This window comes from Barbatula barbatula, assembly GCF_947034865.1.
Source record: "Barbatula barbatula genome assembly, chromosome: 5".
NCBI lineage: Eukaryota > Metazoa > Chordata > Actinopteri > Cypriniformes > Nemacheilidae > Barbatula > Barbatula barbatula.
The window spans coordinates 11,534,930-11,550,401 of NC_136769.1; the positions used below are offsets into that span (position 1 = coordinate 11,534,930).

The 15,472-nt window shown below is 37.9% G+C and overlaps 1 protein-coding gene across 1 annotated transcript in view; it reads left to right on the forward strand.

The window, feature by feature from the left end:
* Positions 1 to 14,447, forward strand: part of cacng2a (calcium channel, voltage-dependent, gamma subunit 2a) — a gene marked incomplete at both ends in the record, with an annotated part of 47,247 nt that extends 32,800 nt beyond the window's left edge. The window contains 2 exons of the mRNA XM_079455475.1: positions 12,045 to 12,185; positions 13,903 to 14,447. Of these exons, the coding sequence (XP_079311601.1) occupies positions 12,045 to 12,185; positions 13,903 to 14,447 (686 nt within the window). The remainder of the gene's footprint in view (positions 1 to 12,044; positions 12,186 to 13,902) is intronic.
* Positions 14,448 to 15,472: the final 1,025 nt, after the last annotated feature.

Below are 15,472 nucleotides of genomic sequence, written 5' to 3' on the forward strand. Positions count from 1 at the left end.
ATAATTACCCTGAGCTGTACCCAACAACCAACTGCAGACCTCACACCCTATATGTGTGTGCGCATGTGAATTCGTGTGTTTGTCCTTTTCCTTTGCTGCAATTGGACGAACAGGCCGCAATGCTCCCAGTGGCTTGTGAATTAGGACATTCACTTCCATAAATATTTCAGCCTCTTTCCTATATAGGTCAGTTTCTGTCTCTCTCTCTCCTCTCCTTGCTACTTCTCATCTCCCTGCCGCTCTGTCTTATCTTCTCAGACATCTGTTCTGTAGTACTTTTGGTCACCAACTGTGTCCTGGGTTAAAGCTAAGTGATAGACGATATGTGGAATAATCAGATATGGACTATTCGATTTTTAGATGCGGTTTATAATGTACAAACCAAATGATTTAAAAAAAATCTAAAAACAAAAACAATGTGTAGCTTTGGAAGTTTATCCTACAGTGGACTATGTCTGCAGTCCAAACCTGGAAATGTAGCGACGCCTGTAAATGAAAATGAGTGAAGCCTGGTTATTCCATTACAGCTAGGCACCAGATCGCTAGCAAAAACCTTTACTTATTCGGTTCCCTGTGGTGGAAAGAACAGCCAGCCTCCACCTGAACTGCAGCATCCTTCACAACTTTCAAAAAACAGCTGAAAACATACCTGTTCTGCATTTATTTGGCTGACCAATAATAGTCTAGGTCTCTAAAAATGTATTTATTGTTCATTCTCTCTCTTGCTTACTCCAGCTTTAATCCTCCTAGTAGCAAGGCCTTGTAAACTAATGGTACTTTTTAATGTGCTGAAAAAAGGTATATGCTCTCATACTAGTAAGTCGCTTTGGATAAAAGCATCTGCCAAATGAAGAAATGTAAAAGTTTCTTAGATGTCATCACGGTTTCGCTTCTTTGCTGAAATAGATATCGAATTTACGAAACACATTCGGTAGAGCAGTTGGTCTGTTTAGGGCAACTGTAGAAACAACATGCCGAATTCCATGCAAGCTGGGGACCCGTGGTGTATGTAGATAGAAATAGCTTATTCTAAGGTAATAACGCTTCCTTATGTAAGGTCTTAATACACCTCTGAAGACATAGTTATGTATATTAAATTGCATTTCTGTCAATAGATCCTCCAAAAAGTTACACATTGGGCAATGATACCTTTAAAAGGTATAGTTCTACAATTAACTGCAATGAATGGACAAACAGGGTTTGACATAAATGGAGGGTTAGAAAAGTACACCATCGAAGATACATTTTTTGATCCTAAAACAGTTTGTTTCTGACACTACACAGTGTGGTTTGAGATGTGTGCTATGATCCATAGTCTACCAACCACCAAGCTGTTATGTAAGTAATCTGCAGAGTCACATTAGTGAGGTCACACAAATTATGTCATGGATGGCGTCATTCAGTTCAATGACACACCAAAAGAATTGACCATGAATTAAAACACCCCGAACGTCAAGGAAAAACTAGGGGAAATAAAAACAGGTCAGTGTGCACATCTCAAAAACACGCTGCATGGATATTCATGCCTGTATTTTTAGACTTCCACTTACAAAATGAGTGTATGGATTCATGCACATTTGATAATGGGGGAGTTGTGCACCGATTCTCAAGTACCCACAGGCATCTAAAAATCTAAAACATAGCAGCGGCATATCATCTGCATACATATTTACAGTGCACACAATGGAAATAGGCATGTACAAATACCCATGAGCGCACACATTAACACAGGCCCTATCAGTGGCAGGCTTCTCTTTGCTGGAGTGATCACGAGAATGCAGCCCAGGCAGCGAAATCAGGCAGTTCACACATCCACACACAGTTATATAAGAGTGCTGAAGCATTCTGAAGCGCCAGTGGGTTTTTAGATCATGCCGTGTCAGAGCTGCAATCTTCCACAGCGCTACGGAGGACCAAACAGCAGTGGGGGAGGGAGGGGACGATGAGAGAGGGAGAGAGAGAGAGAGAGAGAGAGAGAGGGGAGCCAGCTGGTAGAAGGGACAGAGGCTATTAGAGAGATGAGATGAAGCAGGGTAACTAGCATTAGCTCTTCCTGTAGCTTAACTGGTAAAAAACGGTTCAATTCTGAGGTCATGGATTCATCTTAAAGCATGTGTGGACTGAAATGAATGTTGTAAATGCTTGAATATAAATAATGGTTAACAGCAAAAGTGATAAATTTTTATCACTGCGATTTTGATTTGTCATAGGTAATAATCGTATCCCCTTTGAATGATAGTTTTGGGTGAACTATCCCTTTTAACCAAGTGATACAGTATGTAGATGATGTTTCTATTTGTATTTGGTTTCATATAGATCAAGTGGTGATGTACAGTGGTTGACATGACAAAATCTACATCAGACCCATCAGCAGGCACTCAGGAGTATCACTGATGGTGTGGCTCTTGCCCTCACGGGCACACGGTGTGGATCTGACTCTGGCCAAAACTGGCTGTGACTGGATGACCCAGACACACACAGATGCACACATACCCGAAACACTGGCCGAAAAAAATCAATGAGGCTGGGGCCGGCCGACAGCGGGTTCGCATGTGCGGAGGGCACAGTAGGTTAGATCAAGGCAGATGATGAACTGGTCTTATAGCAGATGGCAAATAAGGCGATACTTCAACCAAAATGAAAATCCTGCAATAATTTACTCACCTCCGAGTTGTTACAATTGCTGATGAACACAGAGAAAGATATTTGAAAGAATGCTTATAACCAGACAGATTTTGTCCCCAATTGACTACCATAGTTCATCATGTTCATCAGAACAAAGAAATGTATACAGATTTTAAACAACTCAAAGGCGAGTCATTTTTTTAATTCATTTTTGGGTGAAGTAAATAGGAATTAATTGAATCCATATTCTTTTTCAACATTCTTTCTCACTTTATTTTTTAACTTCATATACAACAAAACATCAGACCTGGTGGGGGGATGGGACACATGCCACTTGAGCTGAGGGCATTGGATGTGAAGCACTCACACATGAAAGTTCAGGACACTGCCTGTGTCACCCGATGAGACACCGCTTACCCTATAGAGACTGCGTACAGGCCACATGCCCAGATCATATGATCATAACAGCAAAGGTCATGCTCTGCTTTATTGATAGGTTTCGATTGCAGTTGTCGTGTACTTTAGGTAATGCAAATGGCAATGCCCGTATAGGCTACCATACAGGGTTTGGTCATGTGTCAATGTTTGCATACTTTTTGTCATAAATTAGACATACTGTATAGACCACTTTGCAAGATGTTAAAACTGGTCCAGAAGCACTTCTGGTTTTAGTTAGTATTTTTGAACCTTCTTTAAGATATTTCTTTAACATTTTAAATTAAGTTAAAAACTTCTGTTGATTGAATTTTGTTTAAACGTTTGTGTAGTGTTAAAAAACTGAAACAGAAAAGTTTTTGTGGACCAGCATTGAACCAGCGTTTTTTATGTAGGTCAATACTTTACATGAAGTGCATATGTTATAAAACTGCATTACACTTTAAACAGTCAAGTATATGGAATACGATTACAAGAAGGAAACATAAATGGCACAATTTCCAAAAAATTATCACATTTTAGCAAAAATTATTGATGTTGACCATCATTGATGTTAAATGTGAACATGCAGGATGTGTTAGAGCTGGGCCACAAAAATGATGTCATCTTGTTATAAAAACAGATACAACATCAGTCTCTGGTGATTTTTCCTCATGAGCCGTCTTGCTAGGTTAGAATTTAAGTTCTTATTTTTTAAGTGTTTTTTAAATAAATGTGTTGTTTTAGAGAATTTCTCCCCACTTGTCAGTAATAAACTACAGCGACGACTGCATAAATGCACAAGTGCTTCACTTGTGTTTGTGCCTGTTTACACTTACAGAAATAGCCATGGCATGACAAGTCTTAAACTGTTTTAAGAAATAAGTCTCCAACTGATTCTCTGCTCGATTCAAATAAAATTTAGCTTTATAACTTTAACTGAGGCTTCTTTGACTGTTATAAATGACCAATATTAACATTCCATCAACTTAAAGGGATGGTTCACCCAAAAATAAAAATGATGTCATCATTCATTCACATTCAAGTTATTCCAACCCATTAAATGTATAAAATGTATACAGGTTTAAAACAACTAGAGAGCGAGTAATTCATGACAGAATTTTGACAATTTTATTGGGTATGGTTAACTTTTGTTGCATGAGCATGATTTTTTTAAGTCTGAAATGTTTTTAAAGCAATGTTTGCAAAACAACGGATTATGACAGTATTAACAGATGTGAGGCCTGTGACAATACAGAAACAGGCTCAAATGAGAGTAACACTTGAAGGTATTTTTTCATTTTTTATTGCAAGCACAGGTTGATATGGCTCAGGTAGAGGTGCGTTTAGTAAGATGGCTAATGATAGGGAAGTGTGTGTGGTGAAAGGGCAATGTGGTGGGGCAGCGCTACATTAATAAGTGTTTGTAGATTTCAATCAATGTGCCTGCAAGCTACAGCACCTGATTAGCATGACCCTCTCCTGCACATCAGCACATTCAAGTATGTGGGAGGCTGATTAAGTGTGAATGCTAAATTTCTTTCACAATGCTGTCAATGAGCGAGAGAGAGTGAGTGAAGGAAAGACGAGTAAAGCAACGAATAGAGCGAGGTAAAAGTGAAGACGGCAAGAATGAGCGTCCATTCACATGTGCATTTAAGTTTTACTTCTACATGTGTAATAGCTGCCACTAATGCTAAGCAGGTGTTCGTTTTTCATACATGCAACATATCAGTGAGTTGGTGCGGTGAACTCAAGTTAGATGCTGTATCTCAACCATCTGGAGCCAAAAATAATCTTTCATTAAATTTGATGGAGAATAAATATTTAGTTTGATAGAAAAGCTGTTTTGAGATCCTATAGACCTATATTGTAAGAAAAGGAAATTTTACCAATTTTAGGTTTTTTTACACTTTTTCGACGCATAAAGACAAATAAAGTGTAAAATTACAGAAAAGACAGCAAATGGGGAAGACATGTAATTTTGCAGAGAGAAACTGTACAGTTGGCTGTCCAGCTGCCAGATAATTTCAGTTTTAAAGGATTTTTTTGTCAATGAAAATATTGAAAATATTAGTATTGAAAATACTAACAAAATGTAAAATTACAACCAAAAATACAAATAAATTAGCAAGTAAAATGGGGCACAAAAATCAAATTTTAACATGTTTTTTAAACAGTGTAGTACTGTCTAAAAGAACTGCAAGCCGAAGCCCGACTTCACCTCAGGGTTCTGCCCATGCTGGCAGCGTCTTTGACCTCCACCTAAATCAAAGCATTGACCTTCAGTGAATCACACGCTTCTTTACACTTCACACTGATTATGTTTTCCTGGCTTGTTCATAATGAAACTTCTTCACTTGTTCACCCATTCCTAGCCTCACTAGCTATCATAGCAGACGAGGGGTGAGGATGATAATTTGGAGCTTGTAATTTTTAGCTGTCGCCCAGACTCCAGAATATAGGATTGACAGCTCCTCCAACCTACCACACACAAGGGCTTTGTAGATACAGAATGCTTGCAATTATAATTGTAATACAACTAGGGCTGTCAAGTTTAATATTAATACAATTATATAAAAAATGTGTTGTTTAAATTAAAACGTTGTGTCCAAATGTATTCCCCCACTCCAAAACTTGAAATCCCCGTAGCCAATGATGTAAGAGGGGAATTTCCCCCCCAGTATAAAAACGAAATTCAGGCCCTGCCAAGAAAGGCAGTGTCAATCTGTAATTTGGAATTGTTTTGGTTGTGCAGCATCAGACACAAAACAAACAACACCCTGCTGCAAAGTGTGTTTGAAGTCTGTTGCCTGCAAATTTAGCAGAACGGCCAATTAAATGCAGCACCTCAAACAGAAAAATCAATTTAAATCGTAAATCAGAATTTTTGTGAAAGAATCTAGGGTTTTTTTGGCCATATCGCCCAGCCCTACTTAACAGAGCCCTATGCTCAGGTATAATCCTTGTAAAATGTTAGACTTCTTAAGTAAGTAAAGACTATGATAACTATGCTGTTTTAGCAACATCATAATATTTGTAAAGCCCACCATTTTATGTTTAAAATACTTTAAAACTCATAAATAATAATATTTTACATAATTTTAAGCTTTGCCATCACTGACACTTTAACTTCAGGAATAGCCAGACTGTATAGAGCTTTAAGATTGAGCTGTTCAAAGCCCCAGTTCACCAGCACACAATCCTCTAATAGAAGCTGACATAATAAAAAACGCTGCTGCTTCGCTCCTCTCTTTTGCTCCTTTCCTCGCTTCAGGCTGAACTTGCTCCTTCTCCTCTTTGCCTATTCCACCATGTTAATAACAACCCCCAGGCGCTGTTTATGCCCCTGACAGACCCTCAAACACTGCACAGGGCTTGTGTGAAAATTTCCCTGTGCTCTGTGCCAGCATCATGCCTGGGGAGTCTGGGCAGATTGCCAAGAGAGATGGGCTTGCCCTGGGGCATCATTATCAGTTCGGTTTCCCAGAAACACCCATACTAGAGCCATAATTTCAAAGAAAGAAAAACAAAGAAAACGGCTTGTTCCAAGCACTTTGGAGATGTTGCCACAGTTCTTGTGGATTTAGGCTGTCTCAGTTTTGTTTGTTTCTTTATCTCAGACAAACACAGTATGATTATATATAAAGTAGACGGATAACACATTAAAACACATATAAATAAAAGATCTTTGGATTTTCCTCTTACTTTACTCTAGTTTTTAGTTTGTTTTTGTCATATTTTATGAAAACAAAGACAAACTAATTTACACTGAACAAAGACATTATACGTTTTTTATTAAAAAGAGTTCTTTTGCACACTTGTCTTTGTCATCTTGTCAATCAGCACGCTGTTTCACTGTCCTCACGCCAGTGCTCTGTGCTGCGCGTCAGCTCGTGCTTTTTGCAGAAGACGCATCTGCTCACGTTATATGAAGAACACAGGCCTGACATTCTAACTGCCCAGCTCCCATTGTATGGGGAAGATGTCTCGGAGTTTAAAACTGCACAGCTTGTGCCGTATGGGGAAGAGCTGTCTGACGTTTAATGAAGAGCCTGGCAAATCTTAAATGTGTGATAGTGGAAGACTTAACAGCTTTAACAACCTTCTCAGACTCTCCCGAATGTAACTTTAAAGCTCATTCACAAAAATGTATTTATTTTATAAGCAACAGAGATATGTGGAGGTGAATTTATATTAACGTTAATATATCATATATTATGATATGAACTACATCTCAGGCAAGGATAAATAACTTTTACTTTTACAAAGAGTTACAGAGATGAAATTATACACCAATATTTATCAACTTGGACGTTGTTGTCCTCATTTTACTTGTCAATTAACTTGTTTTTCAATGTCTTGTTCTATTCTGTTTCTTTGCTTGATCCATTTGGTCATGTGACTGTTACAGAGTAAGCGGTTGATATAATAACTTGATAAAATATATTTGTTGCGCTCGTTTAAAATGCTATACAAAAATGTTACTAAAACGTTTTTTGTAATTGTATATAATTAACGTATTCTATAATAAAGTTTTATTTAAAAACCTTTAAATAATATTTTGCCACAATGACGCCTCCCCCTTGTGCAGCGCCCCTATGCACAGCATATACGGCATACCCAATTTTTGCGCAACTGTTTATATGTCTATATAGTCTGCATATACAGTATTCTCAACCCTTTTTCCACTGCAACATAGAAAATGATAAACAGGATAGATGCTGCAAGAATTGAGCATTGAAAACTATAAATAATCATACAAAATAATTATGAAAGATCAAGTGTTTTGGGGAAAGGCTTCTGCTTGTTATATCACACAGTACAGATTAATCATATTACATACTATCATTTTATTGTTATTTATTATTCTAGTATAGCTCTTTGCATTGTATTTGCGGTGTGTAATCTATCTATGGACCGTATTCATTAACTAAGTGTTTTAAAACATCAACTGAAACGCATAGTCACTGCAGCTTCCCCCCTGGGATGAAAACCAACCCAGAATGCTGGTCTCTCAGGACACTTCTGTCACCTTCAACACTGTCGCTTTAAACGCTCAAGTCAACAATCAATAGATTTGGGCTATTATCTGTTCCTTCTTTCAATTTCACCTTCTGCCTCGCATCCGTTCCCATCTCCTTCCTTATTTCCTTCCTTCCAGTGTCGTTGTGCATGAGGCTGATGGACGAGAAGGGGGTGCTATGTCCCTTCTGTGCTCTGACTGGCCATGTCAACCCTCTGGTTAATGTGAGACTGGGGAAAATGAGAAAGACATTTGGAGGAAGGTTTTTACGGGGCAACAGGAACAGGGGTCAGCACCCAGCACACCTTAATATTTAATCACACTCTACACCCTATAGAGGGAGAGAAAGAGAGAGATTGAGAGGAAAGAAAGTCAGGACAAAGAACATGCAAGGACATCCAGCTGAAGATGCACTTTTATTTATGTTGTGTATACGTATATATATAATGTATATATACATTTATATATGGGTCAAATACAATGAGATGTCATGATCAAAACACATTTAGCAAAAATGATTTAATGTCCATAGAAAGCATATTTAAATGTAAGGAAAATGTCTACCTTATGGTTTCAACAAAGTTTTTGTGGAATAAAATGTCAAAATTTGGTTGAAATAATGTTACATTGTCATTCAGTGTAACACAATATTAGGTGTGCTATATAGCACCGTTTCCATATGAAGAACCTGTATACGATCTGTATATAGTGCTATATAGCTCTATTTTCTAAAAGTGGACTGATATAATTCACAAAAATAAGATTTTTGCTTTTATAAGAAGTTTAATTTTAAACCAACAAATTGTTTAATGCAGAATTTCTGGCCCCATACTAGCAGAAAAAAGCGGGAAATGAAAGCCAAAGAAAGGGACAGAGAATTATGACGGTCTCCTTCAGATTGTGTGGACAGAGAGAAAAACAGAGAGAAGGAGACAGATAGGAATGGACAGAACAAGGCGAAAGAAAATTAAAATGCTGTTCATCACTTCGAGTGAAGTCTCATTTAAGTTTCTCTAGAGGGAGAAAGAACTGCAGTGAATGCATAAGAAAACCGTCTAAACTTATATAACACATGTCGCAAATGAGTGCATTCTGGCGCAAGCGAAGTATTATAGTATATTATACTATTGAAATACAACTTGCAATATCTTTTTACTTGTATTGATGTAATGCTCAAACCAGCACAAGTTCACAGTGTTGTCATGCTGTCCAAACGAGAGAGAGGTTTGCTGAGTTTGCAAACTAGATGAAGCGGTGAATATTTAACTAGCCTAATGAAAGCATAACTTTGCATGACAAGTATTTTCAAAGAGACTGGGATGAAGGAAGAAGAGAGGTAAGAGAGAAAGCAATGTACCACATAATTAAACATCATTTACAGTGTAACTAATTGTAATAATTGTCTACCTCTACAGTACATGTATGTAGCTAAAGGGGAACAATATGAAACGTTTGGGGAATAAAGGGCTACTAGTAATGAAAATAAAAAACATTAATACTGTAGGTATTTTTAAAACTAAGGGGTAACTATTTCAAAATTACGTGGTATGCATGACCTATTATTCTAGACAACAATCTTATGATTGGGAGAAAGTTTAGCGCGAACATACACTGTGTACATTTTGTAATAACAATGCACCCATAAATAAGCTACTAGGGGTATTTTTAACTATGGGTATTTTAATTATTACAGCACACATGATGGATATTACTAACAACACACAGGACATATGAGGAAATTATGAGTTCTGCTGTGTTTTAATTATAATTTTAACATATATGCAACTTGCAGTTGATCTCAGCTGCATATCATGTCAACAAATCAAATACAATTATGAGATGATTAAGTAAAAATCATCTCAGTACATATAGACTGTAATTATATCATGATAGCAAAGTGCAGCTTATTTAGTTTGGTCATCTTTTCAACCATTGCAATTACTTTGTAAATATACCTCTTGTACTATGTAGTTACAGGTTGAGATTAACTTCTGCAGGCCGTAAAATGAAGTGAGACTTTTTACCCCCTTGTTTTATAGTTACAGGTTGAGTAGAACATCTGCGGGCTGTAAAATGAAGGGAGCCTTTTTACCCCCTTGTTCTATGTAGTTACAGGGTACAATGTACATAAATATTCACATTTATTGTGAAGACAACTTATTATAAACACATTTACTATACTTCATTTGAATGAAATGTTCACTAGTGTTAACTGTAAGAAGTTACAAAGGCTGTTAAAAAAAGGGTGAATAAGTCACGACTTAAGGGTGCTAAAAACGAAGTGATTGCAACCCCTTAAATCATGTCTAATTCACGATACAGAACTAGCCTCAAGCAGCTAATTGGTTACCACACAAAATAAATATTAAAGACAAAACTATGGATCAATTGAACTTTTACTAAGTAAATGAATAAGCCTGCCCTTCGCTGGCCGACAGTGAACAGCAACAGAATGATCTTTGTGTGCCGCTGTCATAACTGTGTTTTATAATGAATCAAGGACTGCAACTAATAGTTGTATAATTTTACATGAGATTGATGAAAACAAAGTAGCACGTCTGTATTTTCCTTGTTCACTTTGACGTTTTAGATGCTGAGGAGTTGATAAAATCTCATAGCTCTTGCTGTTTTGCAATATACGGAAAACCAATACAATTACATTCTTTTAGGGAGCTATTCCTTTATTTGACTTCATTAACAATATTTTACATGACAATTACTGTGGTACTTTTAAATGTATGTATTGCAGCTAATCTGTTAGCCGGTAGCGTTTTAAAAAGAAAAGTTTTGATTCATCTTTAGCCTGCTGATCCTCCTCACCTCATTCACAGTTCGATTCCTTTATGCAGTGTTACTCTCGATTTAACAATGTGATTCCACCTCAACAATAGCAAAACTTGCACAGCATACAGCAACTTCCTGTTTTCACCGGTCTGCCAGCAACACTGCTCCGTGCTTTGTCACTTGCCCTCAAGTTAGTTCCGCTGTTTCAATACATTGGGTAGTTTTTTGCAGGTTAAGCATATTGCATAAAAGACTATCATGTCAATGTCAATGTCAATGACTTGCAATTTTAAACCAGGACATTAAATGAAATAAAACCTTTTATGAAAAGCTAGACTATGACTATCTGAAGTAGAAATTAAATCATTTTATTTAACCTCAAATGTTTACATGTGTTTTTTTCATACCAGAAGCAGACAAGCAAGGTGTTTGAGTTTTTTTATAAAAAATGGCAAAACATATTTTCCCAAATTCTATTTTATTTTTCAAATTCGTTGATTTAAATTCCTTTTAGTGTTTAATATGTCCTAAAACATTAAACTTGCAAAATCATTTAACAATTTAATAAACGTCTACATGCAACTCGATGTTCAGCCTTTAATCGTGATGCTAAGCATTTTTTTTCACGCAGGACAGTAAAACTCACTAAATAAAGCGGACAGCCCAGAGTAACTCAAAGAACATAAAAACACTCCAGTTGTTTGTCCCGTTACATATTTTAAATTGAGGTAGAACAAACATATTAACATGATAAGGTCACTGGCTCAGTCGGTTTACAAGAACACCTGCTGAATAGAAGCGTGATTCACGTTTATTTAATCTTATATGCCAAACAATGAAACCATGGCAAAGAACTGGAGATTTAGAGTCCAAACTGAGTTTAATGTGTTTTAAAGATCTCAGCGCGTCGTAATCTGAAGCATTACCGACTTTTGTAGAACTTCCCTTGAGAAGATTACCTTGTCGTTTACAGCCAAACTCTGGCTAAAGTCATGACAAACATTTGTAAATATAAGAGAAAACGTTGATTGGTTGTGTTGTACGGCACTGAGGAGAACAGCTGCTAAAATCAGATCGTGTTCTCTTTTCATCTCTTTTTCCTTCTCACACTGTGTTCTGAACTCAGACCCATTCAACAAGTGACTGCCTGGATGTAATATTTTCTCTGTATTTCCCCTTCTTTCTCCATATGTAGGGGCCGTGCGAGCGTCTAGTATCTTCCCCATCCTCAGTGTCATCCTGCTCTTCATGGGTGGCCTGTGTATAGCTGCCAGTGAGTTCTACAAGTCCCGCCACAATATCATCCTTAGCGCAGGCATCCTCTTCGTCTCTGCAGGTGAGTCCACGTGAAACGATTTTGTAGAGCCGTGAGACCCTTATTATATACACAAGAGCCTGGGTTCAAATTGATGGATGTGGCAGGCATCTACAATCAGGTGTACTTTGTTACGAGTATAGCCCGGTTAAAGTGTCCTTCTCCATCTTTTGAATTACTGCTGATCGCTAGAAACGTACACAAACAACTAAATCAAATTCCATTAACCGCCTACGTAATGCACACAGAATGGAGGTGTGTTAACACAGAAAAGAATGACAATGACTCGGTTTAAATATGATTTTGCAATACATCAAGTGGCTGGTTTAACTGAATTGTGGGGGGTTGTGAATAAGACTCGGTTTAGCGCAGAAATGCATGAAAGTGGCACAACTCTTCAGCCAATTTTTTCTCACTTAAGACTTTTTAAAAGTTCTATACAGTAGCCAGTTAGCAAGTCGATTTCTTTCCTGTCTCTCTTTGCTCCTGATTTTGTTGCTAGGCTTACAGAAGCCTTTTGGGATTAAACTCTAAAAATATGGTGTCCCTGACACACTTTCACAGTGATCCATCATGGTGGTTTTGTCTGTCACACACAACTCGAGCAGGGTGTGACTGAAGTCAGCAGCGAGCCACAGATAATGTTCCTGTTGGTCACCCACTTCCATCGCAGATTTTAAAATCAATCTTCTCATTTACTTCCTCACCCTGACAAATTAAAGCACTCAACTTTTGGTTTATGACTTGGGGGTTAAAGCATATGTGGGATGTTGTTAATTCGGCTGTTAAACTTGCTATTTACTTGGCTGTTAACCTAGCTATTTAAACAAAAGTTGCATTTTTTATTTCGAGGTGCACCACCAAATGGCATGTGAACTGAACATTTAATTGTATTACTAGCCATAGATATTATATTAATATTTTCATTTATTTATCTTTTATTATAAATGTTATTACTGGCCATAGATATGATATATTTTTATATACTTTAAAAGTTTTTCTATGCGTATCAGCAACACAATTCTAAACTATTTTAGGAGATGGTTAATTTGTGTGAATTCATACAATCTTATTTGTATGTTTAGTACAATTAGTACCAGTGGCGTCAGATTTAGGGGAGGGGCTTCAGTATTGCTTTTTTCTAATAATCGTACTCATTTGTACGATTCACATCATGAAAAATTTGGTGAGATCAGGTTGCCCAATTTGTGGCGAATCAGGTCACCCACATAGCATCATACAGTAGGTAGTTCACGAATAAACCGTAAATCTGTCCTATGGAGTGACTGCAAATAAAGTGACCGTTAATATATTATTGTAAATTAATCATATTTATAAGAAAGATTTATCTTCATTGTTAGTTTTTGTTTGCTGTCACACCATGACACAAGTATGGTCATTACTACCCAAATGCATAATAGATGTTTCAAAATATGTTACGGTGCAGAACGTTTTGTTTAAGTGATTTGTTTCATCATGTATGTTAAGTCGCATTAACATTTTTATGGTAATATACGGTCTTATTCACATTAAAAGTAATGAGGCCATGTTGTGAAATTAGTCAGTGATGTTGGTCTTCAAGTCGGGTAGTTTCTTTTGCTCTAGTAGCACGAAGGTCATAGGTTAGATTCCACAAACCAACACGCACTACAATTCCAAATGCATAAATGTATTGTCTAAGAAAATGTTATTTTAGGTTCTCTGCAAAGCTTTATAATATCTCCCATCTTCTCCACAGGCCTCAGTAACATCATTGGCATGATCGTGTACATATCAGCCAATGCGGGGGATCCCTCAAAAAGCGACTCCAAGAAAAACAGCTACTCGTATGGCTGGAGTTTCTACTTTGGTGCTTTGTCCTTTATCATGGCTGAGATGGTGGGCGTGCTGGCCGTGCACATGTTTATCGACCGGCATCGAGAATTGCGCGCAGGCGCGCGAGCCGCAGATTACCTGCAGGGCTCGGCTATCACGCGCATCCCCAGCTACCGGTACCGCTATCGGCGCCGTTCCCGCTCTTCGTCTCGTTCCACGGACCCGTCACACTCCCGCGATGCCTCGCCGGTGGGCTTGAAAGGTTTCGGAGCGCTGCCTTCCACCGAGATCTCAATGTACACGCTCACCCGCGGGGGAGACACCCTAAAGACCGGTCACGGCACCCCCACCGCAACCTACAATTCTGAGAGGGACCACAACTTCCTGCAGGTCCACAACTGCATCCAGAAGGACCTAAAAGACTCATCTCACACTAACACAGCCAACCGACGTACCACCCCTGTATGAGGGACAACCTCCCCCCATACAGATAGTGCGGGAGAAAAGAGCAGGGCTGAGGCGGAGATGAGGCCCAAAGTATTACAGATCAAACTTCATGTACCATGAGTTCTCATGACTAAGAGGAAAAAGGAGGATTTTTACTTTTCAATCAAAGATTACACATGTATGCATGATTTTGCCATTTGCCATTGACAAAATAAGTCTGGTTTTAAATGGAGAAAGGTAATGCGAGGTTTGCAGAAGGGTTCATTCAGCCTGTGACATGGGAGCTGTAGCTTGTGGTGTGGATTTGATATATTTTTTCTGTTACAAAAACATTTCACTCAATGTCTACATGGAACAACAAGCTACTGCTCCCTCATAGCGTTCTTCCCCTTTCCAATGTATTCATCATATTTATGTTCATTTGTTATTTGCATAAAAACTGTGAACCTTTGCAGTAGGGTATTCAGTAAGTAATAGCCCAGTCTGCAATCTCTTACAATAGGTACAATATATATATATATACATATAGTATATATATATGTATGTATTAATTTTATAAATAAATTAACATAATAATCAAGACTTTTCTGAGGCAAAAAAAAACAAGAAAAGGAAATACCGCTGTTGTTGGGTGTTGGAAGAGACACGCGTCCCAGAGCGACCGTGGATGATGGACGACATCGAAAAGAAAATCTTCACTGCAAAGCTGCTGTAACAACAGACTAAGACGTTCAACCTTAGACAAAATTCTATTCTTTTAAAAGAACCTTCTCATCTTTTTCTCAGTCCCTGTTTGCTTCCTTTTGTTTTCCTCTCACGTTCAGTCGTCATAGGAGCAAGGAAAAACTGTGCGTATGTCGAAACCCTTCACCGCAACGAAATGGGTCAGAGTTCGCTAAAAGACTCCAGAAACGACTGCCAAGACGAAAATAAAGGAAGGAGGAGGGGAAGAGGGAAAGAAGAGGATGCAGAACTCTAAATAAATACTTGCGAGAAAGCAAGCGACAAATAAAAGTATGAAATATTACGAGAAACGAAGCTAAGTG